The sequence below is a fragment of the Dermacentor albipictus genome, chromosome 1 (genome assembly GCF_038994185.2).
Source record: "Dermacentor albipictus isolate Rhodes 1998 colony chromosome 1, USDA_Dalb.pri_finalv2, whole genome shotgun sequence".
NCBI lineage: Eukaryota > Metazoa > Arthropoda > Arachnida > Ixodida > Ixodidae > Dermacentor > Dermacentor albipictus.
In genome coordinates, this window is record NC_091821.1 from 230,902,111 (window position 1) to 230,915,440 (window position 13,330).

The following is a 13,330-nucleotide window of genomic DNA, read 5'->3' on the forward strand; positions in this document are numbered from 1 at the left end:
AACAGTGGGCCCCACTGAACAGTGGGCCCCACGCCCTATCTTAATGACAGCTGCCATTGTTGATCTATCACTTCAAAAACCGTGTTCACTTGCAATTTTGAATGAAATTGCTGAAACAGCAGCTGTAGTGGTTGTTAGCAATTTTAGTCGGGCATTTTAGTTATACAAGTGGCCATCAGCAGTGATTGTGAGGCTGCCAGCTGAGTGCTGGCAGCCTCACAATCGCTGCTGATGTGACAGCTAAGTGTTGGAGAAAAGAATTAATGTTTCTTGCCAGTCCTCTGCACCTTCAATTTCTTACACTCTGTGCAGTTTGTGTGCTGCTTCCAGTCTGGTGCTCCTTACAGTCAGACCCAATTCAAAGTTCCGCACTCATTGCTGTCCTTGTTCTTTTGTGTGTGCTCTTTCTCCCTGCTGTGTATTTTTATGAGCCAGCCATCATCTTATCCTGAAGAACCCAAGCAACCAGCTTGAGCATGACTCACCTTTCAGTGCACATTGTTGACATGTTGCTTAATTTTCAATCCATCACAATTAGGTGCACTACACAAGTTGGACTGCACAGATATTTGTAATGAAATATGACTTCCTGGCCTTGAGAAGAGTGGTGTCTTGTTATACTTTGGTGCAGACACATCTCGACCTATCCGGGAGACAGAAACAGATGGCAAAGTATATTATTTTGTATCACGAGAGGTGATGGAAGCTGACATAGCTGACAACAAGTACCTCGAATGGGGCGAGCATAGTGGTCACCTCTATGGCACCAAGCTGGACACCCTGCGTGCTGTCATCCGCTCCGGAAAGATGTGTGTAGTGGACTGCAGCCCCCAGGTGTGTGTTTCTTCTGTTACACTATAGAGAAGGCCTTCCCAGTGGTGACATCCCACTTACTGTGGTAGCCTCACATTTTCCTTCAGCATTTTAGCTCTTTGTTTCTCCTGCTGGACGGTCTTTATGGTGCACTGATGTTATAATAATCCATGTTTTAATAAACCTCGACCAAGAGACACTGTAGCAAATGGCGCCACGTGAAGTTGGACCCCCTGTGGGTAACCCTTTGTAGTTTGTGGTTACAACGAGACAGCATTCACTGAAATCTTAGTATGTGGGTGTTTTGCATTTTGCCCACATCAGAATGTGGCTGCCACAACCTAACATCAAACTCACTTCCTTATGTTCACCATGAGAATGCCATAGCATCTGAGACACTTATAGTTGTTGTGCACCAGTGTGAGTTAAGCAAAATAAACTTTATCATGTAGTGATTCTTGAGTCAGCAAATGGCATTTGTAGTTATGAAAATATCTTCGTGTGCTCTTTTCATCATCAGCAGAAATGGTGCCTGAAGTTTCGTGCCATTTTTTGACTATGCACGCACTGCTATGTTTTGGACTGCTCCTGGAAAAGATGTAACCCACCTCCCACATATTCTGAGAATGCACTTCCATTGCATCACAGATAATTGGAATGTTTTGGTTTCCATTATCTCCTTACAGTATCTGAAGATCCTGAACACGCCTGAGTTCATGCCTTATGTGGTCTTCATTGCTGCACCTCAGCTGGAGCACTTTCGGCAGATGCATGAATACGGACGTCATCATGGATATGGAAGCAGCCGTAACCTAACGGTAGGATTAGTATCGTACTAAAGTGATTGTGCTAAAGCTAGAAAGTTAGTACAAGCAATGAAAATGACAGGGCTTTTTCTAAAGCTGCATGCAGTACAGTCTATGTGAGTTTGAGATCTGTTTGTGGTGAGTAATACTATTTACAAAATATGTGCATAGGCTTGAATATGTGGCATGAATAATGATGCTGCTAAAGCCTGCAGCAAGAACTGTGTGTTGTGTTTGAAGCCATAGAAGTTTGGTGACAGGACCCATAATAATTATGCTGTAGTTACCTCCTGCTTTACACTCTTCTTTGTAACTAAAAAAGCCAAAAACAATGTTGCTGCTTTATATAACTAGAAAAGTGCAAATGTTACTGCTGCTGTTAATTTAGCATTGTATAACCTCAGTCCCCCCCCCCTTTTTTTTGTGGGCTGTTATGAATGTTTATGTTACCAGGAGCAAGTAGTACAGCTCAGGAATGAGAGTGTTCAACACTTTTGTACCGGAATATATTCTCTTTTATATTTTACTTTTTGATGATTTTGGTAGCACAGTTGGACGCCTGGGATATTGCTGTGAATTTATGGCGTCACTAGTGCTAATCTTGAAATTTATCCTCTCTTTCTTCAACAATATAGTTTGACCGAGCCATGAGTCGACATGGTTCACGGCGGGCAAGAACCCTTGAAAGCTTGGCATCTCTCCAGGAGGTAATGTACTGCTTTAATTTTGTGCAAATGTGTTACTACCAGTAGATTTGTAGTTCATCATTGCCATAGACCATTAAGATGAAGAAAATTTTTCTAACGGGGCTTGCTGCCTTAGAGGAATTAATTTAAACATAGGTGCAACTTCATTTGAGGGCTAGAGGTTAACTTTCAAATCAAATCAAATCAGTTTATTATTATTATTATTATTATTATATTGTGTGTTAATTACAGCATATAAGATATACAGATGAGGGTTCCAAAGTACGAGACTGCAAGGGACCCTCACATTTTTAAAATAATTTTTTACAGCGAAGCTGTTTACGGCTAGGCTGCTGTGCATTTTTACACGAAAAATGCACAGGAGCCTAGCCACCTGGGACCAGGAGCCACCAGGAGCCTAGCCACCTTACCCTTGCAGCTGGGACCTAAAGAGGTCCCAGGTGTAAGGGTAAGAACAGAGATTTTATTTCGAATGTTCCCAGAGAGCCCAAAGGGGCAGAAGACACCATAGTCACAAAATGACTACAATCGGATCTTAGCCCAAAAAGCCAACCCACATTGGCCATGTCTACGTTCGCACCGCCCTCTTTGTTGGCGTTCCAAGCGCTTGCGTATCTAGTTTCCTTTTTTTCCGCTTTCCCATGGTGGCGGTCCTCGAAATGTCATGCGTGTCTAGTTCCTCCGGCTCCTCGGGGCAGCGGTCTCATCGTCCACGCGAATGATAGTAAATGTGTGTGCGTAGCTTTTGTCACAATGACCACTGATCTAGACAATAAATGAGTTTGTACCTTTATTCGAAATTCTGTCACCTCTGTATCATGTGCTAAACAGCTTCGCTGGTCATCCACCTTTACAGAGTGAAATGGCTCATGATTTTTTAAAAATATAACTCAATGTATTGTTTTGTAAGATTATACACTGCAGTTGGGATTGAACCAATGCCTTATAAGAAAAACTGATGAACACTCTAGCCAGTGTAAACCTACAGTACGTATAGTAAATAAATTTTCTTTCTTTCTTTTTTTTTTGCAACATCTACTTTAGGTTCTACAGTACTTTTGCTTACTAGGTTTAATAAGGAAGTGTTTGAGTATATACAGGGTTTTCTGTGTAACTTTAGCCAAACATTAAAAATATGCAAATTCCATGTAGCTGGACAGGACCAAGGTAATGCTGTTTGCTGTCGCTTGGAGATACTCTAATTATTTTTTGCATTCTGCTTTACATAGTTAGTGCCAAAAAGAATCAGAGTATCTCCAAATGATGGCAAGCAGCATTACCTTGCTTCTGTCCAGCTACGTGGCATTTGCACATTTTTAAAGTTTGGCTAAAGTTACGTGGGACACCCTATATATAAAATTTTGTTTCTTGGGTACTGTATATGTTTTTAACTTTTTTTGTCAACTGTGATGACTTTAAACAAATGCTGATTGTCTTGATAAAACATAACCAGATAAATTAGTGCTTGTGACCACAATGTAGAGCATATATGTGCATGCTGTTGCTGGCAACATTTCTGTGGCTTCTTTCAGGCCTCATCTCTCTTACCATGAGAAGTATAAAGTGTTGGTAGCTATGGAGTATAATTATTTTCAGTAAACAGATGATAGTATATACGGAGACCAACCACAGTGCTGGCCAATTAACCTTAAGTGGCTGTACTTCCTGTATGTGTCATCTTTTACACTATATCTATTTATTTAAGTTGTGATAGAACTAGTACAATATTGTAGCCTTACTACAATATTGTTCATGTTAGCCTAATAACAGACATAAAAAATTATCTTATCCACTTGACTGAAGGTCAAGTAATGAAAAATGTAGCCAACATTCACAGATATTTTAGTTCCGTGAAATTCTCTTATGAGGCTTCCTCAAAAGCCAGAATACTATATATTACATTAAACGCTCATTAGTTCGTGTTTTATGTGATCAGAAAGTAATGCAGCATTATTGGGTTGTCAAATTACTGGATATCAAAGAAAACCCACTGAGCCAACGTTTCGTACACAACCAAGTCTTTTTTAAAAAATGCTCAGTTCATAGCCAATAGTTCCATCTCCGCAATCGGCTAATAAGTACTGGCACTATAGGTGAGGGTACACATGTATACTGCTAAAGCCTGGTGCTCATTGTTGGTCCATGTCCATCTTAGTATGGGCATGAACTGCTTGTGTGCATGATTGCTTGACCCCAATGTGTAAGGACTAAGGGCTTGTTTACATTTCGATGTGGTCAGCATACTTGGCATTTGTAATTGGGGATGATTTGACACTGCGAAATCCGGTGCTCAGAAGTAGGTGAAGCATTTGGTGTGTTTATCGTAACATGGCTCGGTCATGACTCTGGCCGCACCAGGCTGCCAGATGTGACGCATCGTGCAATGGTTCGAAGCTTCTTATTGCATATTGGTGCGGTGCATGGCCACATGCTTGAAAATATTGTATAGCAGCTCTTGTTCTTTAACAACAGGCACTGAGTGTGCCAAACGTTCAAATATAAACCATCCTTAACTGGTGCAGTTAAGAACTTGGAAAGCTCTGGGTTGCTGTAGCATTCGAGAGTGCATGCATCCTGGGATCAAGCCATCGCCTGCAAAAGCCACCATACTACGTCTCATATATAGCAGGCAACTAAGACTGCAGAGAGTTCTCTCACTGCTCGCATCACCACAAAATAATAGTGTGTCACATATGAAAGAGAGATGTATGTATGCATCATGGAAAGTGGACGAAACGTTGTCTCATATTTTTACATTGCAAAAGATTATGTAATTATTAAATACAACGCTTTGCAGATCTGAACATAGTTGCCTCTGAATGAGCAGATTGACGTGCTTCTGTGACCAGTGGTCAAAGCACACCGCTCATGCTTGGTACCAAAACATAGTATCTTGCTTACTGGAAGCATAAAAGTGCCAAATAATGTATGATTAGACATACCCCGAAGTCCACGAGTTGTAATATATGGTGGTTATCCTGTAGAAAGCATCACCGATCAAAAACAACTGCACTGTGAGTGTGAGACTTCTATGACTACGAGACTTTTATGACTGTGTGTTTCAATGTCTAAAATACTGTTGCGAGTGTTTTCTTTTTTTACTTCTAAACTTTAGGCATCAACGTTTTACGCTCATGCAATGGATCATTGGGTTTCTCATCAAGCAAGCACATTTTCATGACAGGTTTTCTTGACAATATTAAGTCTGAAAGTTTGATTTTTCAGTTTAATGTGGCACAGTTAAGCTGACCTTATTCAGTAGCTGAGCATGGGAACCAGGATGTTGCATTTGGGTTTGCACCCTTGAGTGGCTTGTCTTTGCACTTTTATTGAGCTTCTAAGTTGCACTGCCAGGGGATGCTGCTTCACTTTTTCTTCATTTGTTTCCAACACTGTGCTGTCATCACACCAGCTTCATTTTGCATTCTTGATTTTCGGTGGTTTTAGCCATTGGTGCACATGGATGCTATAAGGCAAGGTCTTTGTGTGGCTTTCACTGATTTGTGCCCTTGGTGCTGTGGTGCCATTTTGTCTGTCTCACTACTGTCAAGCGTTGTGAAAAATGGAAGAAAGCCTGCAACTTTGTTGCTTGCAAAAAAAAAAAATTGGCCATAATCAGTAAGACAGTTCAAGAGAGGCCCTACTTGAAATCTGTGAAGTGTCAGGGTCGACATTCTGTCCACCATGACATTTCGAGACTTTGTGAATGTAATGTCAACAGGGTTGGACTACATGTAGGGAGTCCATAGAAAAAGAAATTGTGCAGCAAGCTATCCGGCTGCCAGAAAACAAATCCGACTCTGACAACCAAGATAGTGACTGCCTGCAGCTGTCAGCGGCAGATATCACGAAGGGTGTAATGAAATTGTTTGGTGTGCACAGAGACAACATGAATCTTGTGCAGATACGAGCCAAACGGTGTGCAAATGTACCATTAAGCAGGGCATTAGTAGCTACTTCTTTAAGCCATTCTATGCCTAGTAACGGTATTTGCTAACATTGAATTATTCAGACTGGGCGATTATTGGGGCTATCTTCCTGTCCCTGCCAAATCCAAAAAATCAATTGAAAATTGCCTGTAGGCTTTCATGGAGCCTTTAAACAATTTTAAGTAAACAAATTTGAAATATGCTTTATAAATTGTTCAGTTTGTTTGACAGACACTTTCTGTGTATGTAAAATGTTGTTTTGTTGATGTTTTTGTCTTTAGCATTCCTTTTTTTTATTACAGCATTTGTGGTTGAATGCAAAATTATTTTCTGTTGCAATATTCTCTGATGTAACTCTTATGTCCTATATATTTACATTTTTTACAGCAAAAAGGAAAAGTATGTATTCATTAGTGAGTAGGTGTAGAAAGTAGCAACAGTCTCCAATTTACCTTCAGTTCTTTCTGTTTTAACTCTTTTATGTTCTGATGTCATCCATGTTTTTCTTTTTTTACAGCTAAAGGGACGAGTATGTATTGTAGTGTAGAACATGCGTAGTTCTTGGCGTTTATTTGGGTTAATTCTCATATTCATCACACATTTGTTTTGTGCAGTTAAGCGGACAAGTAGTTATGCTTAGTTTGATGCTTTGGATTTTTTTCATTAACATGTAATTGTTTGAGGTGCCGTAATACCTTGCTTGTTGCAGCATTCTTGAAATGTCCATGTCCGCACGAAGTTAACTCCACTGAAGAGTTTCGTGTTTTATATGCTGTCAACCATTTAACCAAAATTGGAAGTGAAAGTTTCTTGTGGTTAACGGAAAAGTTTAGCTTAATTAGATGCTGTAAAAGTTGAAAGGCTGTTTCTACATTATGCATGATACATAGGTGTCACAAAAATTACTTCAGGCATAAGGATGTTAAATGCACCAAGTTTAATGATGATAGCCTGCATCATTTAAGTTGATAAAGCTTTAAGAATATAGCTGCCAGCCTCCGAACATGATTCCTTGGTTAACCCTATCTCAGTATCATGCACCATAGACCAATTTTAATATATTGCATTTGCATATTGCATATTGCTCATGCCCGCCACACTTGTAGATGGTTGGGGAGCCTGCATTTGCCTCAATCTCCTGCACTAGTTCTCCCCCAGATAGACATGTTTCGCTGTGGCCAAAGGGGTTGGGTATTCGTGTTTCTTGTTGCCAGAGTCTCTTCAAGCCATTTCTGGATTCTATGTGTTGAATGCAAGGGTGCCATAGCTGAGCCAGTGTGAAATTTCTGCAACAAATTGCACACTTCTAGGCCGTAAAACTCCTGATAAGCACTGGTTCGAGTTAGATGAATTATACCTACTATGCCATAGTGAGCTTTCTCAAATCGAGCAACTTCTATTCGAAACAACAAACATACTGCCGAGCTATACCTTTCTGAATGCTGTGCGCGAGGCTACAATTAACTCTGATTACATCATGCGTGGCACGACAGCGGTGCCATCTGTGCATACGGCACATGCATGATCGAGTAATGGCTTCTTTCTGCTTAACGATACCAAAGTAAGGCGTCTGGGTAGTGCAGTTGTAAAGGTGTAAGTGGTATTAGTATTGTACATATTTCGTTACATGTGGCTTTAGTAAGCAACCTCCTAAGCTGACAGAAATACAAAACGTTTCATGTCAATAACCTGGCACCATAGTAGATTTCATGGCACAGTGAAGTTACATCACATGTATAGCTTGGGATGTTTGCCATTGCCTGAATGCAGTGTGTGCAATGCACTGCAGCAGTGTAGTGCATGTACACACAGTCAGGGGCATAGCCAAGGTGAGAGCACAACGAGCACATTCCTACCCCACTCCCTCCTTGAAATATTTGTGTACCAGGATACCTAGAATGAAACGATGTGCAACAACACCCACCTGCTCCCCTCCCCCGATCAAGAGCTAGCCCCCCTCCCCCCAAAAAATTCCTGGCTACACAACTGCACACAGTGCAAGCAGTGCAGTGCAGTGAGACTGAATGCTGAAACCATCACCAACACTAGCACATTGTTCAGGCACCATGCTCTTTGCATTGCAAGGCCACTGAATTCTGAAATCACCTCTATCCTGCACTCAGTGCATGCTGCATGCTTCATTCCTTCACAGACACCAGATGCTGTTAGTAGTTAGTATGTGTAGGTATGAGTACTATTCTGATGCCATAGTTGGTTGAGCCCTGGCCTCAGAGCAGAGGGGGCTCAGGTATAATCTGATCAAACTGCATTTATTTGGTTACTCGTTTATGTTATTGTAATCATGTTGCTGTTACCATAACAATCAGTCAATGACAGTCGGTCAGAGACAACTCTTCTGCCCTAACTGGACCCTCAATTACAAGCTGTCACTCATATTTGCATGTTTTGTGGACCTCAGCCTGCTTTATAATTTTTTTTTCCCACAGGATGAAGATCTCAAGAGGACCATTGAGGAAAGTGCCCAACTTCAAAGAGCATATGAGCGATATTTCGACACCGTGCTTGTGAACAACAACTTTGAAAAGACCTTCGAACAGCTCAAGGATGTGATTGATTCATTATCAACAGAACCTCAGTGGGTTCCCATTTCATGGGTTTACTAAGATTTCCTTTTGCTAGTTTGATGCAGTTGAAAGTCTGAAAGTATCCTGGTTTTAGTTGGCCTATGTGAATTAACTGTGTTAGCAGTAAGAAATTAAACATCTGAAAGTATTTCAAGATTTTAAAAGCCATTCTTTAACATAATGAGTTGATGCTGATTGGGTTTATGTCTAATGTAGCAGTTATACAAGAGAGGACCCATAGCAACGATAATTATTCTTCTTTAGTTAGCATAGTTCTAACATTCCCAAACATTAATCGCCTTCAAAGCACTCCCTTTTAGATGCAATGGACTTGTCCTACTGCTGTATCTATTGTTCAGAACTGTACAGCAACCCTTGCAAACTGATGACCCTTAGTGCTTTTGTTGTTTTCTTCTTTAGCTCTTCCACATTTTGAAAAAAACTTCTGCTGAATTAGTTTCACTTTTGCAGATGAGTTGCAAGGGGTAAATTATGAGGAGTATATGGAGAATGAGGCTGTGTTGTCATCTCATTTTTGTCAGAAAGTGCTGCACATTCAGTGCTATGCAGGTGGGAGTGTTGCCATTTGTCTGAGTTACACAGATTGAGGTGTTTTCTTTGAACTACATCACATGACTGATTGAGTATTTCAGTGTAAGAATGCTGATTGGCGGTCTGACCTTGTGGCACAAATGAAAAAAGCACATGCCCTTGGATATAAAAGAAATTCACAAAAAGGGAACAGAACTTGAGGCACACCTGTTGCTCTTTTACATCCGCTATCGCAAAACCGATTCAGACAGCCACAGAGGCTCAAAAGAAAGAAATGCAGGGAGCTGGTGAAACTTTACATAAGGAAGGACGCTGCTTGGCCAGCTGATGGAGACGATAGTGGAATAGGTGTGCCAGTGTCACGGATCGGTATTGAATCCCCTTTTGCCTCAGTGAAACAATTGTCATGCTTTTGGGTCCCCTCTCGTATGGTAGCTATACGTACATAAAAGGCGTTCAAGTTGTTTTCTACTATTTGTGTTGTGCTTAGCTCTGGTTGTATGCTTAGCACATGCCATAATTCAATTTGGATGAATCTCATCATTTTTTTTTTTACAGTGTGACACGGCTTTTTCTCATGTCACTTGTATTTTGGAACCTGAAAATGTATGTTGCACAGTGCTTGCCAGAGCCATGCTAACTCCGTCCATTTGCCTAATATTTGGCATTTTAATAGCTGTGATGCCTGTGGCAAGTACCAGAGCAGCTCCTTAATACTGCATCTAGGCATTTAACTTGACAACATTTTATTGGCCAAATGAGTAATCTCAGAGATAGCTGCCTTAGCAGCATTGTTTTACATCAGATGCAGTTCTTTGTGTTGTGCATTCCATTTTAAAGCTGTTTGTTGATTTTGCTCCTTGCTTATTATTACAGTATGTGCATAGTTTCCCTTATGCAAAGGGTGAAATGTCCTTTTTTGTGTGTATGTGAGTGTGCATGTTTGTGCATGTGTGCGCATGTGTTGAGTGAACACAGGCATTGTGCCACTTTTTTATAACCGGTGATGCCACCTGAAACATTACACACACATCACTCACCATACAGCATATCATCTGCATCCAGTTCCATGCAGAGCACACTAACATTTGACTGTTGCTCTTTTGTTTACCAGTGGCTTACCAGTGAAATCACATACCATTCCTGTTACTGATACTTCTGTCGTGTTACTAATATGTAATATTGAATGCTGCAGTAAGACAAGAAAAACAGGAGTTTAGTTGTCAACTTTTCTTATAATTATATGCCATTAAAGCAGATATGATTTCCCGGTTCAATCCCAGATGTGGTAACCACATTCTGATAAGAGTGGAATTCAAAAAATGCTCGTGTATAGTGCATTGGGTGCACATTAAAGAACCCCAGGTGATCAAAATTAATGTGGGATCCCCCACTACGGCATGCCTCATGATCAGATCATGGCTTTGGCACTCAAAACCCCGGAATTTTAAGCACATTTATTTCCATGAATACATATTTTGATTTGTTATTAATTTAAATGTTTCAATAAGGTGAAATACACAGCTCTTTGCTCGTTACGCAACAGCTTCTGTGGTTATTGCTGATGCCTTGCATGAATAATGACAAAAAAAATTAATGTGCACATCTTTTGATAAGCTTGCCAGTTTGCATGCAAAGTTAGAAATCTGGCTTAACAAATCATGTGCTCCTGTTTTGGATATTTCCATGTAACTTCAGGCGATGGTGCTGCAATTTAGTGTGATATGCTTGTTTGCAGTGCTCAGTAGATTGGTGCTCCATAGAGCAGGGCATATGATGGCACAGGAATGAGAAAGTGTCGCAGATATGAAGCATATACTTAATACAATAGAGTACCTGTGAGCAGCCTGTTTTTTCCAAGTGTGAGGCCCCCCCCCCTTTTTTTTGTGTGACTAGAATGATATGATAAGGTAGTGCGAGGGATCATCGGTGCTCACGTGGTCATTATGTGTGTGTAGTTTTATGAAATGCATTCTGCAGAATTTCACACTGGGTGCTGCCTGTGAGCAAAGATCAAATGCATTGTAGGTTTTGGCTATGTGTGATTGTAGCTGTATTTTTGTATTCATAGATTAAATGCACATTTTGGTACCAAGGTGATAACATGGTGCAACAGCAACACTTTGTCATTTGACGAGTGCTCAGGTATTCAAATGAAACATAACAGAGGAGGTAGTAATAACCAAGAGTAATATGCTTCTGGCATAATAATGTTTCTGCGAGTAATAATTTTACTTTATCTAGAAACCTGTGAATTTCCACGTATGTTGTAGTTGTGGATATTCATATATATGATATTCTGTAAGCTGAAGCATTAAACACTTGTGCTTTTAATAGTTGAAAATATTGTTTTGCCCTGTAAAATATATCTTGTGGTAAGACTGTATTTACTGACACCACAGATAATTGAAATGAATTTTTGTGTAGAGGTGCAACACATTTTACATCATCATCTGCGACTGATTATGTGCCATGCAGAATTTTGATGTAAATTTGTATGATGACCAAGTGCAGTCTATTTTTTTTTACAGAACCATGACATACTTTTGAGGGGTTTTCATTTCAAGAATGAAGTATGTTTTTTTATACTTTGTGTAGATATTCTTTTGCTACAACATGATACATGCGCTCATTCAGATGAACTATATTCTGGGGAAAAAATTGAGTAATGTGATGTATGTAAGAGGGCTTTGTATGATAGAATTAATTTGGGCGTCTTTATTTTGTGTTCATTTGAGGATCTCTCTTCCGCACCTGGATTTACAAGTGGCATTTGTAGAAAGCTTGGTATTATTGGTCAAATATTGCTCAAGTTCTGTGCCACTTGCATTTGTTTCAAAGTTTGCCAGTTGAGAATTCTAGGTAAAAGAATTGTTGCAGGTCGACTTCGTGCTGTTGTCGCATGATTATGTGCAAAGATAGATGTTTCATTACATGCTATAGAAGCCTATCTCAGTGAAAAACTTTAGCTTAACACTGATAAAAACTGGCCTTCTGGGTTGATTAGATACCGTTCACCTTTAGTTCATGAAGTTGTAGGAATGTCATGGCACACAGTTGTGTTACTTTGACTGTATCTGTGACTCTTAGTGCCAGGTAGCTACTTCATGAATAGCAACCAGGCACTTTTGGTTGTGGTTTAGGTACATTGTGCCTTATTTTTTACTGTCCTGAACTGTTTCTCTGCTGTATTGCTGGCATAACATGTCTGAAGAGTGGCATATAGTTCTGTAATGCACATACATTTTATTGTTTAGTCATACCGTAATAACATCAACAGAATTTTGACTGCACGAGAAAGCCACTGAGAGCCACGAGAGCCACTGCACGAGAAACAGATCTCGCAATGCTTGAAGATGCTGTTGCATTGCAGATGAAACAGACTGGAAGTATGCTTTCAAGGCACTATACAGCCATTCTCTTTTTACATTTGTGCTTGAATTTTCATTTGTTAGTTCACGTGTCTTATATATCTGAGGTCTTTACAACTGAGATTTTTATAGACCTGTTACCTGGTTGCCATTCTGGCATCATCCGTCCAGAGGTGTGCCTTTGACAGCTGCACAATAAAGTTGTGTTGCATTCATGCCAGAATGATTCTTGCATGTTTTTTAACGCGACAGCGTTAAGGAGCTCGTGTCGCAGAAAAGCCGGTGTCGGCGGCGTTGGCCGTGAGCGATAAATCCCAGCAGGCACTTCATGAATAAAAAACAACTTGCAAGATGGGCTGGGTGGGAATCGAACCAGGGTCTCCGGAGTGTGAGACGGAGGCGCTACCACTGAGCCACGAGTTCGATGCTTCAAAGCGGTACAAACGCGCCTCTAGTGAATGCGGTGTTGCCTTAGAAACGAGCTGTTTCGAAGGCTCAGGCGTGCGTCGCTTGCTCAGGCGCACATTTCGTTGCCGCGCCGAACGCTGCGTTTTTTTATGTACACTT

The 13,330-nt window shown here is 40.5% G+C and overlaps 1 protein-coding gene across 5 annotated transcripts in view; it reads left to right on the forward strand.

Annotated features, from left to right (window-relative positions):
- The window catches only part of vari (MAGUK p55 subfamily member vari), a 106,458-nt gene extending 93,472 nt beyond the window's left edge, over positions 1–12,986 (forward strand). For all 5 annotated transcript variants that reach the window (XM_070531037.1, XM_070531036.1, XM_070531038.1 and 2 more), the window contains 4 exons: positions 632–834; positions 1,500–1,631; positions 2,255–2,326; positions 8,703–12,986. In XM_070531037.1, the coding sequence (XP_070387138.1) occupies positions 632–834; positions 1,500–1,631; positions 2,255–2,326; positions 8,703–8,879 (584 nt within the window). In that variant the 3' untranslated portion in view covers positions 8,880–12,986. The remainder of the gene's footprint in view (positions 1–631; positions 835–1,499; positions 1,632–2,254; positions 2,327–8,702) is intronic.
- Positions 12,987–13,330: the final 344 nt, after the last annotated feature.